At 45.9% G+C, this 12,975-nt stretch overlaps 2 protein-coding genes across 4 annotated transcripts; both read right to left on the minus strand.

Moving 5' to 3' along the window:
* Positions 1-4,390: 4,390 nt before the first annotated feature.
* LOC142903332 (uncharacterized) lies at positions 4,391-8,726 on the minus strand. 2 transcript variants are annotated; one of them, XM_076048898.1, is made up of 10 exons: positions 8,407-8,707; positions 8,300-8,330; positions 7,025-7,656; positions 6,120-6,510; positions 5,982-6,023; positions 5,780-5,880; positions 5,609-5,670; positions 5,352-5,518; positions 4,893-5,051; positions 4,391-4,817 (listed from the first exon to the last, which is right to left on the minus strand). In XM_076048898.1, the coding sequence occupies exons 1-10, from the start codon at positions 8,488-8,490 to the stop codon at positions 4,483-4,485; spliced, it is 2,004 nt and encodes a 667-aa protein (XP_075905013.1). In that variant the 5' UTR covers positions 8,491-8,707; the 3' UTR covers positions 4,391-4,482. The 2 variants fall into 2 exon arrangements, with proteins under 2 accessions (XP_075905013.1, XP_075905012.1); XM_076048897.1 differs by having other exon boundaries at positions 4,391-5,051; positions 8,407-8,726.
* A 181-nt stretch (positions 8,727-8,907) lies between these two features.
* On the minus strand, positions 8,908-12,307 carry LOC142903333 (N-acetyllactosaminide beta-1,3-N-acetylglucosaminyltransferase 2-like). Of its 2 annotated transcripts, none has more exons than XM_076048900.1 (2): positions 11,779-12,307; positions 8,908-10,279 (listed from the first exon to the last, which is right to left on the minus strand). In XM_076048900.1, the coding sequence occupies exon 2, from the start codon at positions 10,270-10,272 to the stop codon at positions 9,088-9,090; it is 1,185 nt and encodes a 394-aa protein (XP_075905015.1). In that variant the 5' UTR covers positions 10,273-10,279; positions 11,779-12,307; the 3' UTR covers positions 8,908-9,087. The 2 variants fall into 2 exon arrangements, with proteins under 2 accessions (XP_075905015.1, XP_075905014.1); XM_076048899.1 differs by having other exon boundaries at positions 8,908-10,284; positions 11,779-12,305.
* Positions 12,308-12,975: the final 668 nt, after the last annotated feature.

A 12,975-nucleotide genomic window follows, 5' to 3' on the forward strand; every position in this document is an offset into this window, starting at 1 on the left:
CCGGTGAGATGCTGTCTCTGCCCACCTTGCTCCTCTTTCCAAACACAGGAACGGTCCATCTTAGTGTCATTTTTCAGCAGGAGACTGCGGAAAACTAACTGCTAAACCCCCCCTAACGAGCCTGCAGCACTGGAGTCCAGGATCTGAAAATGGGAAATATTAAATTTGCATTCGCCTACAGTTTTGAGCCCCCTGGTGGCTGGTTGCAATACAAACCATAATTCCAAACGTGTGTTTTTGCGGACCGTTTGTGTGGGATTCTGGTTTCTCACCATTTTGGTTTAATTTGATGATTTGAAATGATTGATGATTGCCAGCTCATCAGACTGGACAGGAAGTCCTCTGCTCGCAGGCTCCTGCCACCTCTCCAGCTGTGTTTTGTTTTCCACACACCACTCTGCCTCTTTATTGACTGTTGTGTTTGTGTACTTTTATCATCTCTGCGATTGGTTTTATGTTTTGTTTGTTTTTTTTTGGTTTTGTTTTTTTATTCCTGGGGCCCTGATTCTCCGGCTTCCTTCTCGTGGTCCCCTAGGGCTTGTTTTCTCTCCGTGCCGTGGCTCTTTTCTCATGTCCCTCCGCTGGCAGGAATTCATGCATGAGCACACAGAGAGGAACAAGAAAGAACAAACAAACAAAGAAACAAACAGCGGCAGGAGAACAGATGCCAAACGGCAAGACGGTGGAGAGAGAGGGAGAGAGAGAGAAGTGATGCAGCATCATCCTGAAACGTCCACAGCAAAAACCAACACACAAATACTGCATGACGACAGATTGAGGCTCTGGAGCTCTATTCCTGGACCATGTAGGCAATTAAGCATCATAAAAAAAGTTTTTAAAAAAAAGAAGAAAAAAAAGCAGGCTGATGTGAAGATCTCTGCACTACAGGAGCTCCAGGCCTCCAGTGACTTAAGATGACTCAAGCATAAAGAGATTGATGGGCTTTTATTTGTTTGTTTATTTATTTATTTTGCTGAAGTTGTTTCAAAGATGATCACCATCCATCTCTTAAAAGATCTTCTCGTCTTTTCTTTGCTTCATATATTTTAAATAAACGTTTTGTTAATATTCCCATCCAAACAGTGACCTGACAGTAGCTCATTTGTATTGGTCTAATGAACACAGGTGATGGAGAAAAAAAAATAATTTAATTTCATCACCAGATCCAGATAACACGATTCCATCAGAATGGGTGGCTCAGACTGTGTGTGCTGCAGAAGGTTGGAGGAGGTTGTTGCCTTGATGACAGCGCTCTGGTAGAAAGCTTTCCTCAATTAATGAATTTGGCTTCAATTACATTTAAAAAAAAAAAAAAAAGTTTAAAAGTCGAGACATTTGTGAAAAGCACTCTCAACTTTCCCCACCGGTGAAATTATGTGAAAAATAATAGCATGAGTTGAGTTGTCTTGGGTTTGATGGAAATAGATTTTTCTGAAAGACCACAGAACAGTAACCACCAGTTGTTTTTAAACCTGCAGTCATTTTCTTGCCAATTCAAAGCAATAATGATAAATGTTTCTGTTTAAACACAGAAGGACAGATGATCGGATGAAACTTTGTGATGATTTCCGCCCACTTTCAGATATCAAAAAGTCAACAAGCTAAAGGTTTGTCACACTTTGCTTTTACTCCTCGCTTCCCCATCTTCCATCGCGAGTCCACAATCTTATCAGAGCCACTGCAGACGGGACTGCAGAGGAGGCACAAGGGAAAAGGCCCCCACCGAGGATGTGCGCGCACCTTGGATTGATAACAAGCCCCTTTATCTGCCAGCCGGAGGAACGCCGCTGGAGGACAGGCGGGGAAGCCGTCCGGCGATAATCAGAGGCTAGAGGCGGAGGTGAAGTGGGGAAAAGAGGCGGGAAGAAAGAGGCCCAGCCGAGTCAGAGGTAACGGATTCTATTAAAGCGGCAGAGCCATTACATGGCAAGCGGTCTGAGCTGGGCCCCGCCTTTCAACCGAGGAGGTAAATTTAAAAATCATCCGACTGATGAAAACGATAAAAAAAAGAAGGCGGCGGCATTCCGCTATCCTGTCACTGTGGAGGCACTTGACATTTCTGATGACATTTGAGCCCCTTTGAATTGCGACGTTCCATCCCGACGTAATGCTATACTTAAGAGGAGCAGCCCCTTATCTTCCAGATAATGCTGGCATATTATATGTGGGTATTATGCGGCACTAATAGTGCATGTAGATACTCGCACAAATGATACTGAAAATGCCGGGCCGACGCACAGAGGGAGGATTTGGCCCTTGGCTAAAAGAATACTTCCGAGTATGCAAATAAGCCCACAAAAGAATTGGGGGGCTTAACAGATTTGACTCCCTCGAACAATGGCATGCGGCTCTTTTTCCCAGGATGCAACTGTCCGTCAGTTTGTGTAGGATTAAGGCTCTGGCTCGTGACAATGTGTTGAATGGCAGAGGACAAAGAGAGACACGTCTTTTATTACAGAGGATATGACTATAAATGCTTCTGCCGTTATTCCCGACAAGTGAGTAGAAACCCGCTTGGCAGAGAGAGAGGCAACATACTGCCCCCTATAGGACCATCTTTCTCACTGCATTGGCTCCTGGAATGATGATGATGATGATGATGTTTCTTTAGCAGTGCCCTGTTTGGAGCCTCTACCTGTCGTCCAAGAGACAATGCCGATGATACCCCTTCTCCCTCCTCTTCCACCTCACTTACATGTCACCTCCAGTTCCCAGGAAGTCTGTGCTTTGAGGTAAAATTTCCTTTTAGGTTTGCGCTCTGCCTCTCTGCCCCCAGGTGGTTGGTTGTTCCGTGGAAGGCAAATGTCCCCCTTAGCAGCCAACTAGCTTCAATGTGTATATATTCGGTACAATTTTTCAGATTTAATTGAAAAAGAAAAATCCACCACTACATTTTCTCAAGGAAACTAGAGACTTGAAACATTGTGACGTGTATTCATGAAGGTGTACGAGGAGGAAGAATTGACCTTACTGAGCTCTGTGACATGAGCTGATAAAACGGGTCACAACATCCGTGTGGCCTTCTGAGGAAGATGGAAGTTTACATCGAAACCTGTCAAGGTACCAAAACATCTAAAAATATTATGTCTGTGATAAAAGCAAAATAACAACAATCCTATAAGAACAGATCATGTCATGTCACTGTTACCAAAATAACAGTGGAAGACTAATTAAGACTAGACATGTCGAAATTAATGCGTCACACAACCACTGTTCTGTACTGAGCACACAGTTTGTGACTAACTAGCTAACTAAACCCCTGACAATGACTCTGCGATCTGGCAAGGGATGGTTGAGGGTTTTCAGAACGAAACCTCTCCTAGCATCTGGAGAGATTTAATTAAACACAGCTTCACCATTTCAGATGGAGATAATGAAATTGATAGCGTTTTGTTCTCCTTTATTAGAAGATGAATATCTCTTTGGATGGCGATTAAAGTTATTTTTAAATTTTTTCCTTAACAGCCTGGATGGCAAGATTCTACAGTGGTGGTGTGAATGGAGCAGACCCTGCTGGGGTCTGGCTCTGCCGACAGGCTGGCTGAGGAACGCTGACCCTGCATCACCGTCAGGATGAGCTGCCCACTAATCCCATCAGTGTTTAATAACCTGATCCCGGTGTCACCGGCTTCATTATATCAGAGGAATCGGCCTCCCGTTAGCCTCTCGGCGGGCCGGCAATTTATTTTTCTATTAGCCGAGCCGTGTGAAGTGTGATTGGCCGAGGAGGCACGGCTTGGCGGGGGCCCGATAACGCCGCCGGGCCTGCTCAGCACTGATGAGGCGCTGATACGGACCAGGAGGCTCACCGGTGGCTCGCAGTTCCTTGCCGTGAAAAAAATGTGAACCCCTCCCAACCCCCGTACTTTCATTTTGGCCCATAATCCGACACATATTCCCAGATTTACTGATAAACCAGGAAAAGAAGTTTAACCAGAGTTGAAACAAACAGGCTGTGGATTTAGAAGTTTTTCCTGCTGTGTTGTTGAATTTTCTGCAGTTTTTTTTTTTAAGTCTTTCTCCTGCTGCTGCCGGTGTTTTATGCTGAGACAGCCCTCCGGGATGTTACAAAGGGTGTTCATACTTTTCCTTAGTGACCACGTTCCTAGCCAGGTGCTACCCCCACCATCCGAGACCACCCTGTTTTTGTTTCTGTCCAAGGCGCGTCAGTTCTAGCAGGCGGCTGTAAACACAGGGCTAAATATGCTGTTATCCAAAGATAATCAACATTACTTGTCGGCAGAAATTTACTCATCGTCTCAAAACCACATCAATGTCCCCCTCTGCTATTGTAATATTGGCATTCCTAGCTACATCGCTGCATTGGCTGCAGGTGGCTGAATATCTAGAGACTGGGGTAATGGTTGTCAAACTGAAGGCAGTGGAGATGTTCAGTTTCAAGCACTTTAATTGGTTATACAGAAAAAAAATAGAAACTGAATCTAACGTGGGTCAAGGACCATTACAATGATTCTGTCGGACTCATTTTGCATCCTCCGGAGGCAGCAGTGGGTTGAAGCGCAGCAGTGGCAGGTCCACTGGGGGGTGCCCCTCCTTCAAGGGAGGCCATGCCTCCCTATAGCCTCGAGAAGGCAGTGGCGGCGGGGGAAGCTCAGCATTGGGACAGAAGCTTCCCTCCTTTTTGGGTTCGTGTGAAGCGATGCTGCCAGTCTTCTGGCAATGGACCAGGAACGCCCCCCGGTGGTGGCGGCGATACAACATGCCAGCAGCCACCAGCAGCATCACGATGAGAGCACTGAGCAGGAAGAAGAGCACGTAGACGCCTTTGGTCTCAGCTGAGAGGCCCGAGCTGCAACCTGCAACCAAAAAAAAATGACTTGGATGGCTGTTGATTTGTGGCACTCCACGTTGACACACAGCAGCTGTTGCACCTGCAGCCTCTGTCGCATCCACGCACACAGTTCCCCCTGAACCCACTCGGGACACGTCCTGGAAACCGGACCGGCAGCGGCACGAGTAGGAGCCAAACCAGTTGAGGCAGTCGGCGTTGGCATCGCACAGCACCAGCTGGGTGCCACACTCGTTCACGTCTGAAACACACCAACAGGGTTTCTGTTGCTTCAGGCAGAAGTGTCTCAAAAAAAATATGATACAGATGAGGCAGACAGCGACCCCATTGTGTAAAGTATATTACGCTTTCAAATAAAATATTCAGCTCCCAATGATATTTCCTGATCGTCCTCTGGAGACTGTATCTCTCCACTAATGCTAGAAAACACTGACGAGGACATCCACTACTGGCCTGTATCACCGCCAGCCACCAGGGGTCCATCCATTTGTTTGTCTTGAGATATATCACCAAGTCCTGAATCCAAAGAGTTCTCCTGTACCTGCTGTGGACAGCGACATGATGACCGCCCTGCTGTGGCGTCCTCTGGCGTCAACATCAGTAGCAATGAGCTCCTGCAGTGCCGAGTGGACAGCCCTGTGGACCTGCTGACCTCCGGCGCTCTGCCCGACGTGCAGCCACAGGATGTAGAGGACTCCTCCACTCAACCTGAAAGCAGCCAGAAAACAGGCAGTCACAACAATGACCATGGTCACTGGGGAGCTGATAGGTCGGACACGGCCGAGTCCGAGCACCGACCTTTTTATTCTTTTAGAGGACAGGGAGGGTGTCAAACTCAGATGCTTCAGCTGCTCACTGATCTGCAGAAAAGCATTGTCGCTTCTTGAAACCCATTTTGAATTTTAGACTGTGGTTCCTTCCTAGTAGAAGGAAACACTGGGAGGTTTTGGTTTGCCACAATGGACTCACCAGAGTCTTGACAGAGAGCAGTAGAGAGCGGGCCACCTGGTCCCAGGACTCGTCCCGATCATGACTGAAACTCACCTCCACTGCAACCTCAAACAAGTGATCTGTCACAGATGACAACCAAACAACACTGCCATCAAGAGGTCAAGGGCGGGAAGTGGAAATTTCAGTGAACCACATTACAAAATTGGTCAGGTGTTCTCACCGCCCGGAAGATGCAGACGGTTTGAGTGGTTCTTTTTGGTGGCTGTCACGGAAACAAGGTACAGTAAATACACATTTTAAACAGTGATAGTTTATAATAAAGTTTATGTAAAAGCCTGTGAAGATCTCCACTGCTTACTGTCTACTCTGAAGTCCGACAGAGGTTCCATCATGTTGGGCTGAGGAAGCGGCTGTGCGGGTTCTGCTCCTTCAGAGGGTCTAGTGTCCGCCATCAAGTCCTTGTGGCCAACTGACTCTTCTGTTGTCAGGCCCTGTGATCCATCCACCTCAACCTCCTCCTTCTCTTCTGGAAGGCCTGAATCCTCTCCCACCGTCTTCTCTCTCGCCTTTTGGCTGTGAATGACAGGTTTGAGCTCATTGCTCTGATCGTCATGTTGCTGCAGATGGACCTTCTGTTCCAACAGGGCCGGAGCTGCGCCTCTCTCAGATCGAGAGGTCCCCTGGGTCGGACCAAGTGCTGCAGCTGAGTAGAGGAGGCTACTGGAAGCTGATTGGTGGTCGTCTTTGACCTGGTTAAAGACAGTTTAAAAGAATAAGTATTTCCTGTAGCCCATTCACCTTTTGTGGAGTTTCACAGAGAAGGAAGAGGAAAGGACAGTGTTGTCCATCACAGTCTAGTTTGATTCAAAGTCATCATGGACCTTATCTGTGTTGGGGATATGTGTACTTGTGATGTGAATGTTTCCTTCCCAATGTGTTTTTTTGAATAATAAATGGAAAGCAAATTGGAAACTAAACTGGCCACTGCTTCTGCCATCAGTAAATACCAGTTTGATGGCAACATTTCTAGATGAGAGACAGCAGGAAAGAGGTGAAGCTGCCGATTTTGGCGAGTTTAATCCTTTAAATGTCAAGAGAAACCAGTTGTAAAAGATGTTCAGCCAACTATTGTTCGGTAAATATCAGGTGAGTAAGCAAAGAGTCTGGCAACAGTAGCAACCCAGTGGCCAATCATTGTTGCAATTTCGTTACCAGTCACTTCGTGGCTCTGTGGTGGTGGTGGTGGTTTTTGTTTGCACTCACTTCAGTGTTGACGTCATGTTCAGCCAACAGCGCCGAAGGCTGAATGTCATCATCCAAATTTGAGGCTGTGGTTAATTCTGAATCCACATGCTCACTGCCGCCACCACCACCACCACCCTCCTCCTCCTCTTCTTCTTCTTCTTCTTCTTCCTCCTCCTCGTCCAACCAGATAAAGTCCTCAGGACCAGTAGGCAGGTCAGAAACTTGGCGGCTGTTGGGCAGTACTTCCTGTGGATTGTAAACGGCCAGGGGGCCAAACGCTTGGTAGCGCCCATGGAACCCCCTGTAGGGGGCGCCGGGCCTGCTGCCGATTAGCAGCACTACCCCCAGAGAGTTGGAGGAGGAGGTGAAAGTGGCCTCTCGCCAGCACCTCTGCAGCACCTTGTGGCCGACACCGCCTTCCCCTGCCGGATCTTCCACGTGCAACTGGTCCCTCTTGAAGCGACAGCTGTCGCCGGGGGTGAGGTCCTCCAGGTCGAGGTGGACCCTTTTCCCAGCAGCCACTTGGATGGTCCAGTTGCACCACAGGGGCGGGTTGGAGCACAGGTAGTCAGGTGAAAAGAACTCGCCGGTGTCTGCCTGCAGTCGCTGGTGGCAGCTCCGTAGGGCAAAGAATGGCCCATTGTCAGGGTCTGAGGACGAAACACAACCAAAGCAAGGTTTGTCATCAGTGAACAGGATTAACATTGTCAGCATTGTATTTTACTTCTACTAGAGGGCCATAAATCTTGTACACTTGACAGCCTTTAAAATAACTTTTTGTTATTGTTTTTTCATCATCTTGACACTGATCCCGTGTTATATAGCGCACTATTTTTATGCACACACGCATGCACATACTTTTCCCCTGGTGTCCATGAAATGTGACCAGCACCAGTTAGAAATGTACCACGTCCTGCTTTCATTCTGGAGGTTCTGGCAGAGTAAGCTTCATGTTAGCGAACTACATTATCTCATCGCTTCAAAAGTATGTCCCTTGACCAAACACAATAACAAATCACAAACAATCGTGTTTCCTGTTTTCCTGTTACTTAAACTTCCTTGTTTGTCTTTTAGGAACTGTTTATTCTGACACACTGGGACTTCAAACTACATCTCACTTACTGACAGATCCCGGAAAAGATCTAGTGTCGAAGGACTTGGGACTTTAACGTTTAACCACTTTAACTCATGGCTTTTGGTCTGTATCTCTCAAAGATTGACATCTAATTTCAACAGACTGTGGAAGTGAAGTGAAACGTTTAAATTGTTAAATGAAACAAAGTCAGATATCACCTGAAGGTCCATCAGCTGCAGCTGTGTCCACCTGCAGGCACAAGAAACCGGTTCAGAAAGACAGAAATGGTCGACCACAAATCATTGTCTCAGCAGACTGGACCCACCTGTAAGTCGCCAAGCGTCCACCAAACACTCAGCAACAGCAGTAGCAGCTTACGTCTAATGCCAGAGATTCTCATTTGCAACATTTTAAACGTCTGTGAAACTTTGTTGAGATAAAGGTGAGGTGGACGCTGATCACCTCAGTTAAACTGCTGCCACTTTGAGCTGTGGGCAGCAGCTGAAAACCATCAGTGAGCTGATTGAGATTCACCTCTGGAGAGTGCAGCTGTTGGATTTGACCTCCAGAGGTCAGTGTTTCCAGTTTTGTTTAGTTTTTTTCAGAAAAAAAGTAATGGGCTGATGTTTTTTGTCTTCCCTCAATTGTGTGTGTGTGTGTGTGTGTGTTTTGTAACACCCAGTTTACTGTTACTTAGCAGAGTTGCTGTGGAACCTCATCCAACCTACTTCGTGTTCTGCAGGCTGATTGCATCATCAGACGTTCTGTCTAGTCTTTGAGACTCCAGTCCGTCCTGATTTTAATATATTTAAAGAGGCCACCTCTGTATGGATAGAAAATTGTTTTTTTAATTTTTTATACATTTTCTTAATACAAAAAACAGGACGAAAGGACCTAATTGAACTAGAAGAAGGACTATATATTATATCCCAGAAAAACAAGTCTTTCTTTACCCCCTTTTCTTGTTTCTATTCATATGCTGTCATCAGCTGTCATCCATGTGAATTCACTGACAGTCCAACTCTGGTTTGACGATCCACGACCAGATGGTCAGCAGCTCAAGCGGTGTCCGGCTGTGGACCATCATTAGGCCACGGTACATGCACGGTGTCATGTTGTCGTCTATGTCAAAGATCTTGAAGCCACTGTGCTCTTCGGGACTCAAGCCCAGTTTCTCCAGGCACATCCCTGTGTAGACGTCGTCAATGGGATACAGCAGCACCCGGTGAGAGACACTATGCAGGCGAAGTGCCAAGTTGCCGGAGAACAGATAGCCAGCGCCCGATGCGTACGGCGGATACTGCCCCTCAAACACACTCTGCGGGATGAAGTACTTCAGCTTCGGGTCTCGCTTTGGTTCACCGTCCATGATCACACTGCCAATGAAAAGTTCCTTCCTCTGGTGCAGCGACAGGTTTTTGAGAAACTCGACAATTCTGAAAGTGTTAACAATGACGTCATCGTCTCCTTTGAAGACGTAGCGGGTGTGGGGACACCTTTGACGGAACCAGTCCAGGAAAAGGACTTCTTTCAGGGTCAGGTTGAAAAAGGTGTCCCTGTAGTGCCACTGGATGATGTCCTTGTGGAACTTTGCCTCGTGACTCAGCATTCCTTGCAGATCTGGCAAGTAATCCGTGGACAAGGAGCTGCCCAGCAAGAACACCGTGGCCACAGTCCGATTGGCAACGATGCCGGCACGGCCCCAGGTTTCACGGATGGCCTGCCGCCTGTCAAAGTGCTGGACCAGTGATTTGACCACTAGCAGCAGGTAGGGCTTTTTATGGCAGAAATTTGGCTGGTCAATTAGCGTTGGATATGTCCTGCAGCGCATGTATAGAAGGAAGTCCTGCAATTGCTCTGGCAGGGTGTTGTAGTCCCGGATTTGTGTCCGTACTCTGTAGTCTGGCTTGCACAGGTTGAGGGGGGTGGTGTTATTAAACCAATCAGGCACCTCCGAGGAGTTGCGTGACCAGTTGAACAGGGGGTTGTGAAGAATGTCCAGGCGCTGCTGCTCCTTGTTCCAGAAGGATTCTCTCCAAAGTAGCCGGCGCCAAAACCTGTTGAATGGGACCAAGATCTTGGGCCGAGGGCCACTGCTGAAACTGGTGTGCAGGCCAAAGAGTACGCAGAAGAAGACGCTGAAGGCCACCGCCATGCAGCAGATGTTGTGTCTTCTGCCTGACACCCTCATGGTGCCTCTGCTCTGCAAAGCACAGAAAAATATAATCATCAAGTGATGGTGAGGCTGTTACGAGATTAAATGGTGCCGATATTTCTCGTTTAAGTGAAAAGCTGTCTCACGGACACACTTCTAGTCGTGACCTTTGGGTGCAGTAATGTGCCTTTGCTGCGTCTACTAGTAGCACTACACCAGCATACTAGTGAACAAGCAGGTGTGTGTGTGTGTGTGTGTGTGTGTGTGTGTGTGTGTGTGTGTGTGTGTGTGTGTGTCCACAGCTTAGGCTAGGCTGTATAGTTCCCAAGCTTAGAAAAGAAAGTCTCTGTTTGCACTTTTTACATTGTTTACAGTTTTGCAAATATTGTTTGCACTTATTTCATATTTCATATTTCATTAATTTAACAATTAATTTGTTTGTGTAATGTAGTTCAACAGCTAATACATGGAAGTTATGAATGCTATAAAACATTACAAAATAACTCTGTAATGTTTTGTTACTCTGTTCAATAAAAACTTTGTTCAGTCACGTTTTATCATTTTAGTTTTCTTAAAAGGAATGTGAAAATCTCATCTAGTTCTTGTGCACCCAATATCGTGTATTGTCTCCTCCAGTGAGCTGGGTGTATCGTCACACCCCTACTTGATGGTAATGACAATATTTCATGGTCTGACGTCTGCAGAGTCAAACGTACAACAATCCCCAGATAAAACCACACATTACCACACCCAGGCAGAAACAGAAGAACAGCTCAGTGGGAATGTTGGTTCCCACTTAAGGCCACTTTTTTCCTTCTTGTTTTATTTATTTCTTTATTTTCAAACAAATCCTTTCAGACAGAACTCAGGAACTCAGAGCCCAGGAACTCTGAGCACAGGAACTATTTCTCCTCCCTACACTAAACTCGAATCACATGCCTCCAATCACACGCTGCACACATGACGCCAGTTTGCTGGTCTTTGGCATGTGCTTGAATGAACACACGCGCAGCAACAACACAATAGTTTTCAATAGCAGTCAATCTGGAGACTTTTTTTTCTACAATGCATTCAGATTTTTGTTGTGTTTCGTCTTTTTTTGCCTGAAGTATGTGAATCCTTTCTCATATACGGCACAGTGGACACCACAAAGTTTTAGGAAGAAGGTGACAGATGCATAATCAAAAGTCAGGTTTTTGAACCACTAAATCTCGATTGAGAGGTGTAGAAACTTGTTTGGTTTATTTTAAGAATATTTTGCAGTGTTTGTTGCATCTGTAGGGACTGTTAAGCCCATTTTAGGCAAATAGCATTTGCAAACCTGGTCTATAAAAATATAATTTGTTTGATTGGTGTTTGAGAAAGTAATGTTAAATATTTTCACAGCAGTATCCTCATATTTTGTTTGTCTTTAACTGAATTTACAGTGAGTTAACTGAGTTTTTTTTCCCCCATTCCTCTGGACTGTTCACATTGATATGGGGTTGACTTGTTCTGAGTGTTCTAGTGCGTACTTAGTGTAAAGCAGAGTGGACGCTTCACCTGTGAAGGGTCACCACTCCTTCGTCACCAGACAATGATGTCAATAGTCGAGGTGCAAAGGAGCTCTGTACGTCTCAGTCTGCAGTCATCTGGAATATAAAAAAAATTGGAGTTAAGAAAGTGTAGATCCTCTGTTTTTTATAATTGTGGTATGGGGTAAACAGACTTTGCGTCAGTTCATTCTGTCTTTTTCAAATTACATGCAGTCGTTGGTTCTGTTCTGTTCGGATTTTGATTACCATGACCCGGCAGTCTGGTGGCTAGCATCCAGTCTCCGTAACACTATACTGTTTGGCAGGTCCATCTTGAAATTAACCCCACATGAACCGAGTCTTAGTTTTCTGGCCCAACTAAACTGCCACATTAATTCAAATGTGATGGAAGTTGCAGAACCAGAGTTGCAGCATCTTGGACATAATTATCGAAAAATATCCTCAGTCCCTGCAGAAGATAGCCAGATTGTGGCGCCAGTGACAGTCGCCTGCTTTGTCCTCCCATTGCAATTGGAACCCTTGCTTCCATGAGTCAAACCTAAAACATAAGCGAAACAGGGACCGGTGAGTAGGCCAGGAGTGTCAAATCATTAACCTCCAGTTCAAATCTTGACTCATTTTATTGGACGCAGAATGCAAGCCATTAAGACGACCTTGCAGAATAATAAACAGGACGTTTTTATCACCATGAAGCTCAAAGTCAACTTTCTGGCTGCCGGGCTTATACCAAGCAATTTGAACTCACTAGCCTGGGGTAATGAACAAAAACAGCTGTTTATGGCTATAAATGTATGTTATTTATAATAATAATAATAATAATAATAATAATAATAATAATAATAATAAACTGGCGATTTAATATAAATAATCTAATAAATAATGTAAATATCCAGGTTGTTGCAATCCTGCAGGTTGTTATATTTTTACGTTTGCAAACTCCCATTACGACAGTGGCGTAAAGTCTTGATGTCGGCATTCAAAAAGTAATAAAGAAAGAAAGATATCGATGTTTAGCCAACATCTGCGCGCTCGGGCTATATTTTAGTGTGAACAACGCTGCCTTCGCTGTCACTTTAAATGCTCTGCTTCCGACACCAGGTGAAGAGTGGAGCGGGCTGCTCCTGCGGCGCCCCGTCCCAGAGCCCCAAGCCTACCTCTAAAACCAGCCGATCGGCTCCCCCTGGCAGCGGGACCGAAACCAAAG

Source organism: Nelusetta ayraudi, unplaced genomic scaffold, assembly GCF_046127955.1.
Source record: "Nelusetta ayraudi isolate G7.1 ecotype Tasmania unplaced genomic scaffold, CSIRO-AGI_Nayr_v1 ptg000109l, whole genome shotgun sequence".
In the NCBI taxonomy this organism is placed as follows: domain Eukaryota; kingdom Metazoa; phylum Chordata; class Actinopteri; order Tetraodontiformes; family Monacanthidae; genus Nelusetta; species Nelusetta ayraudi.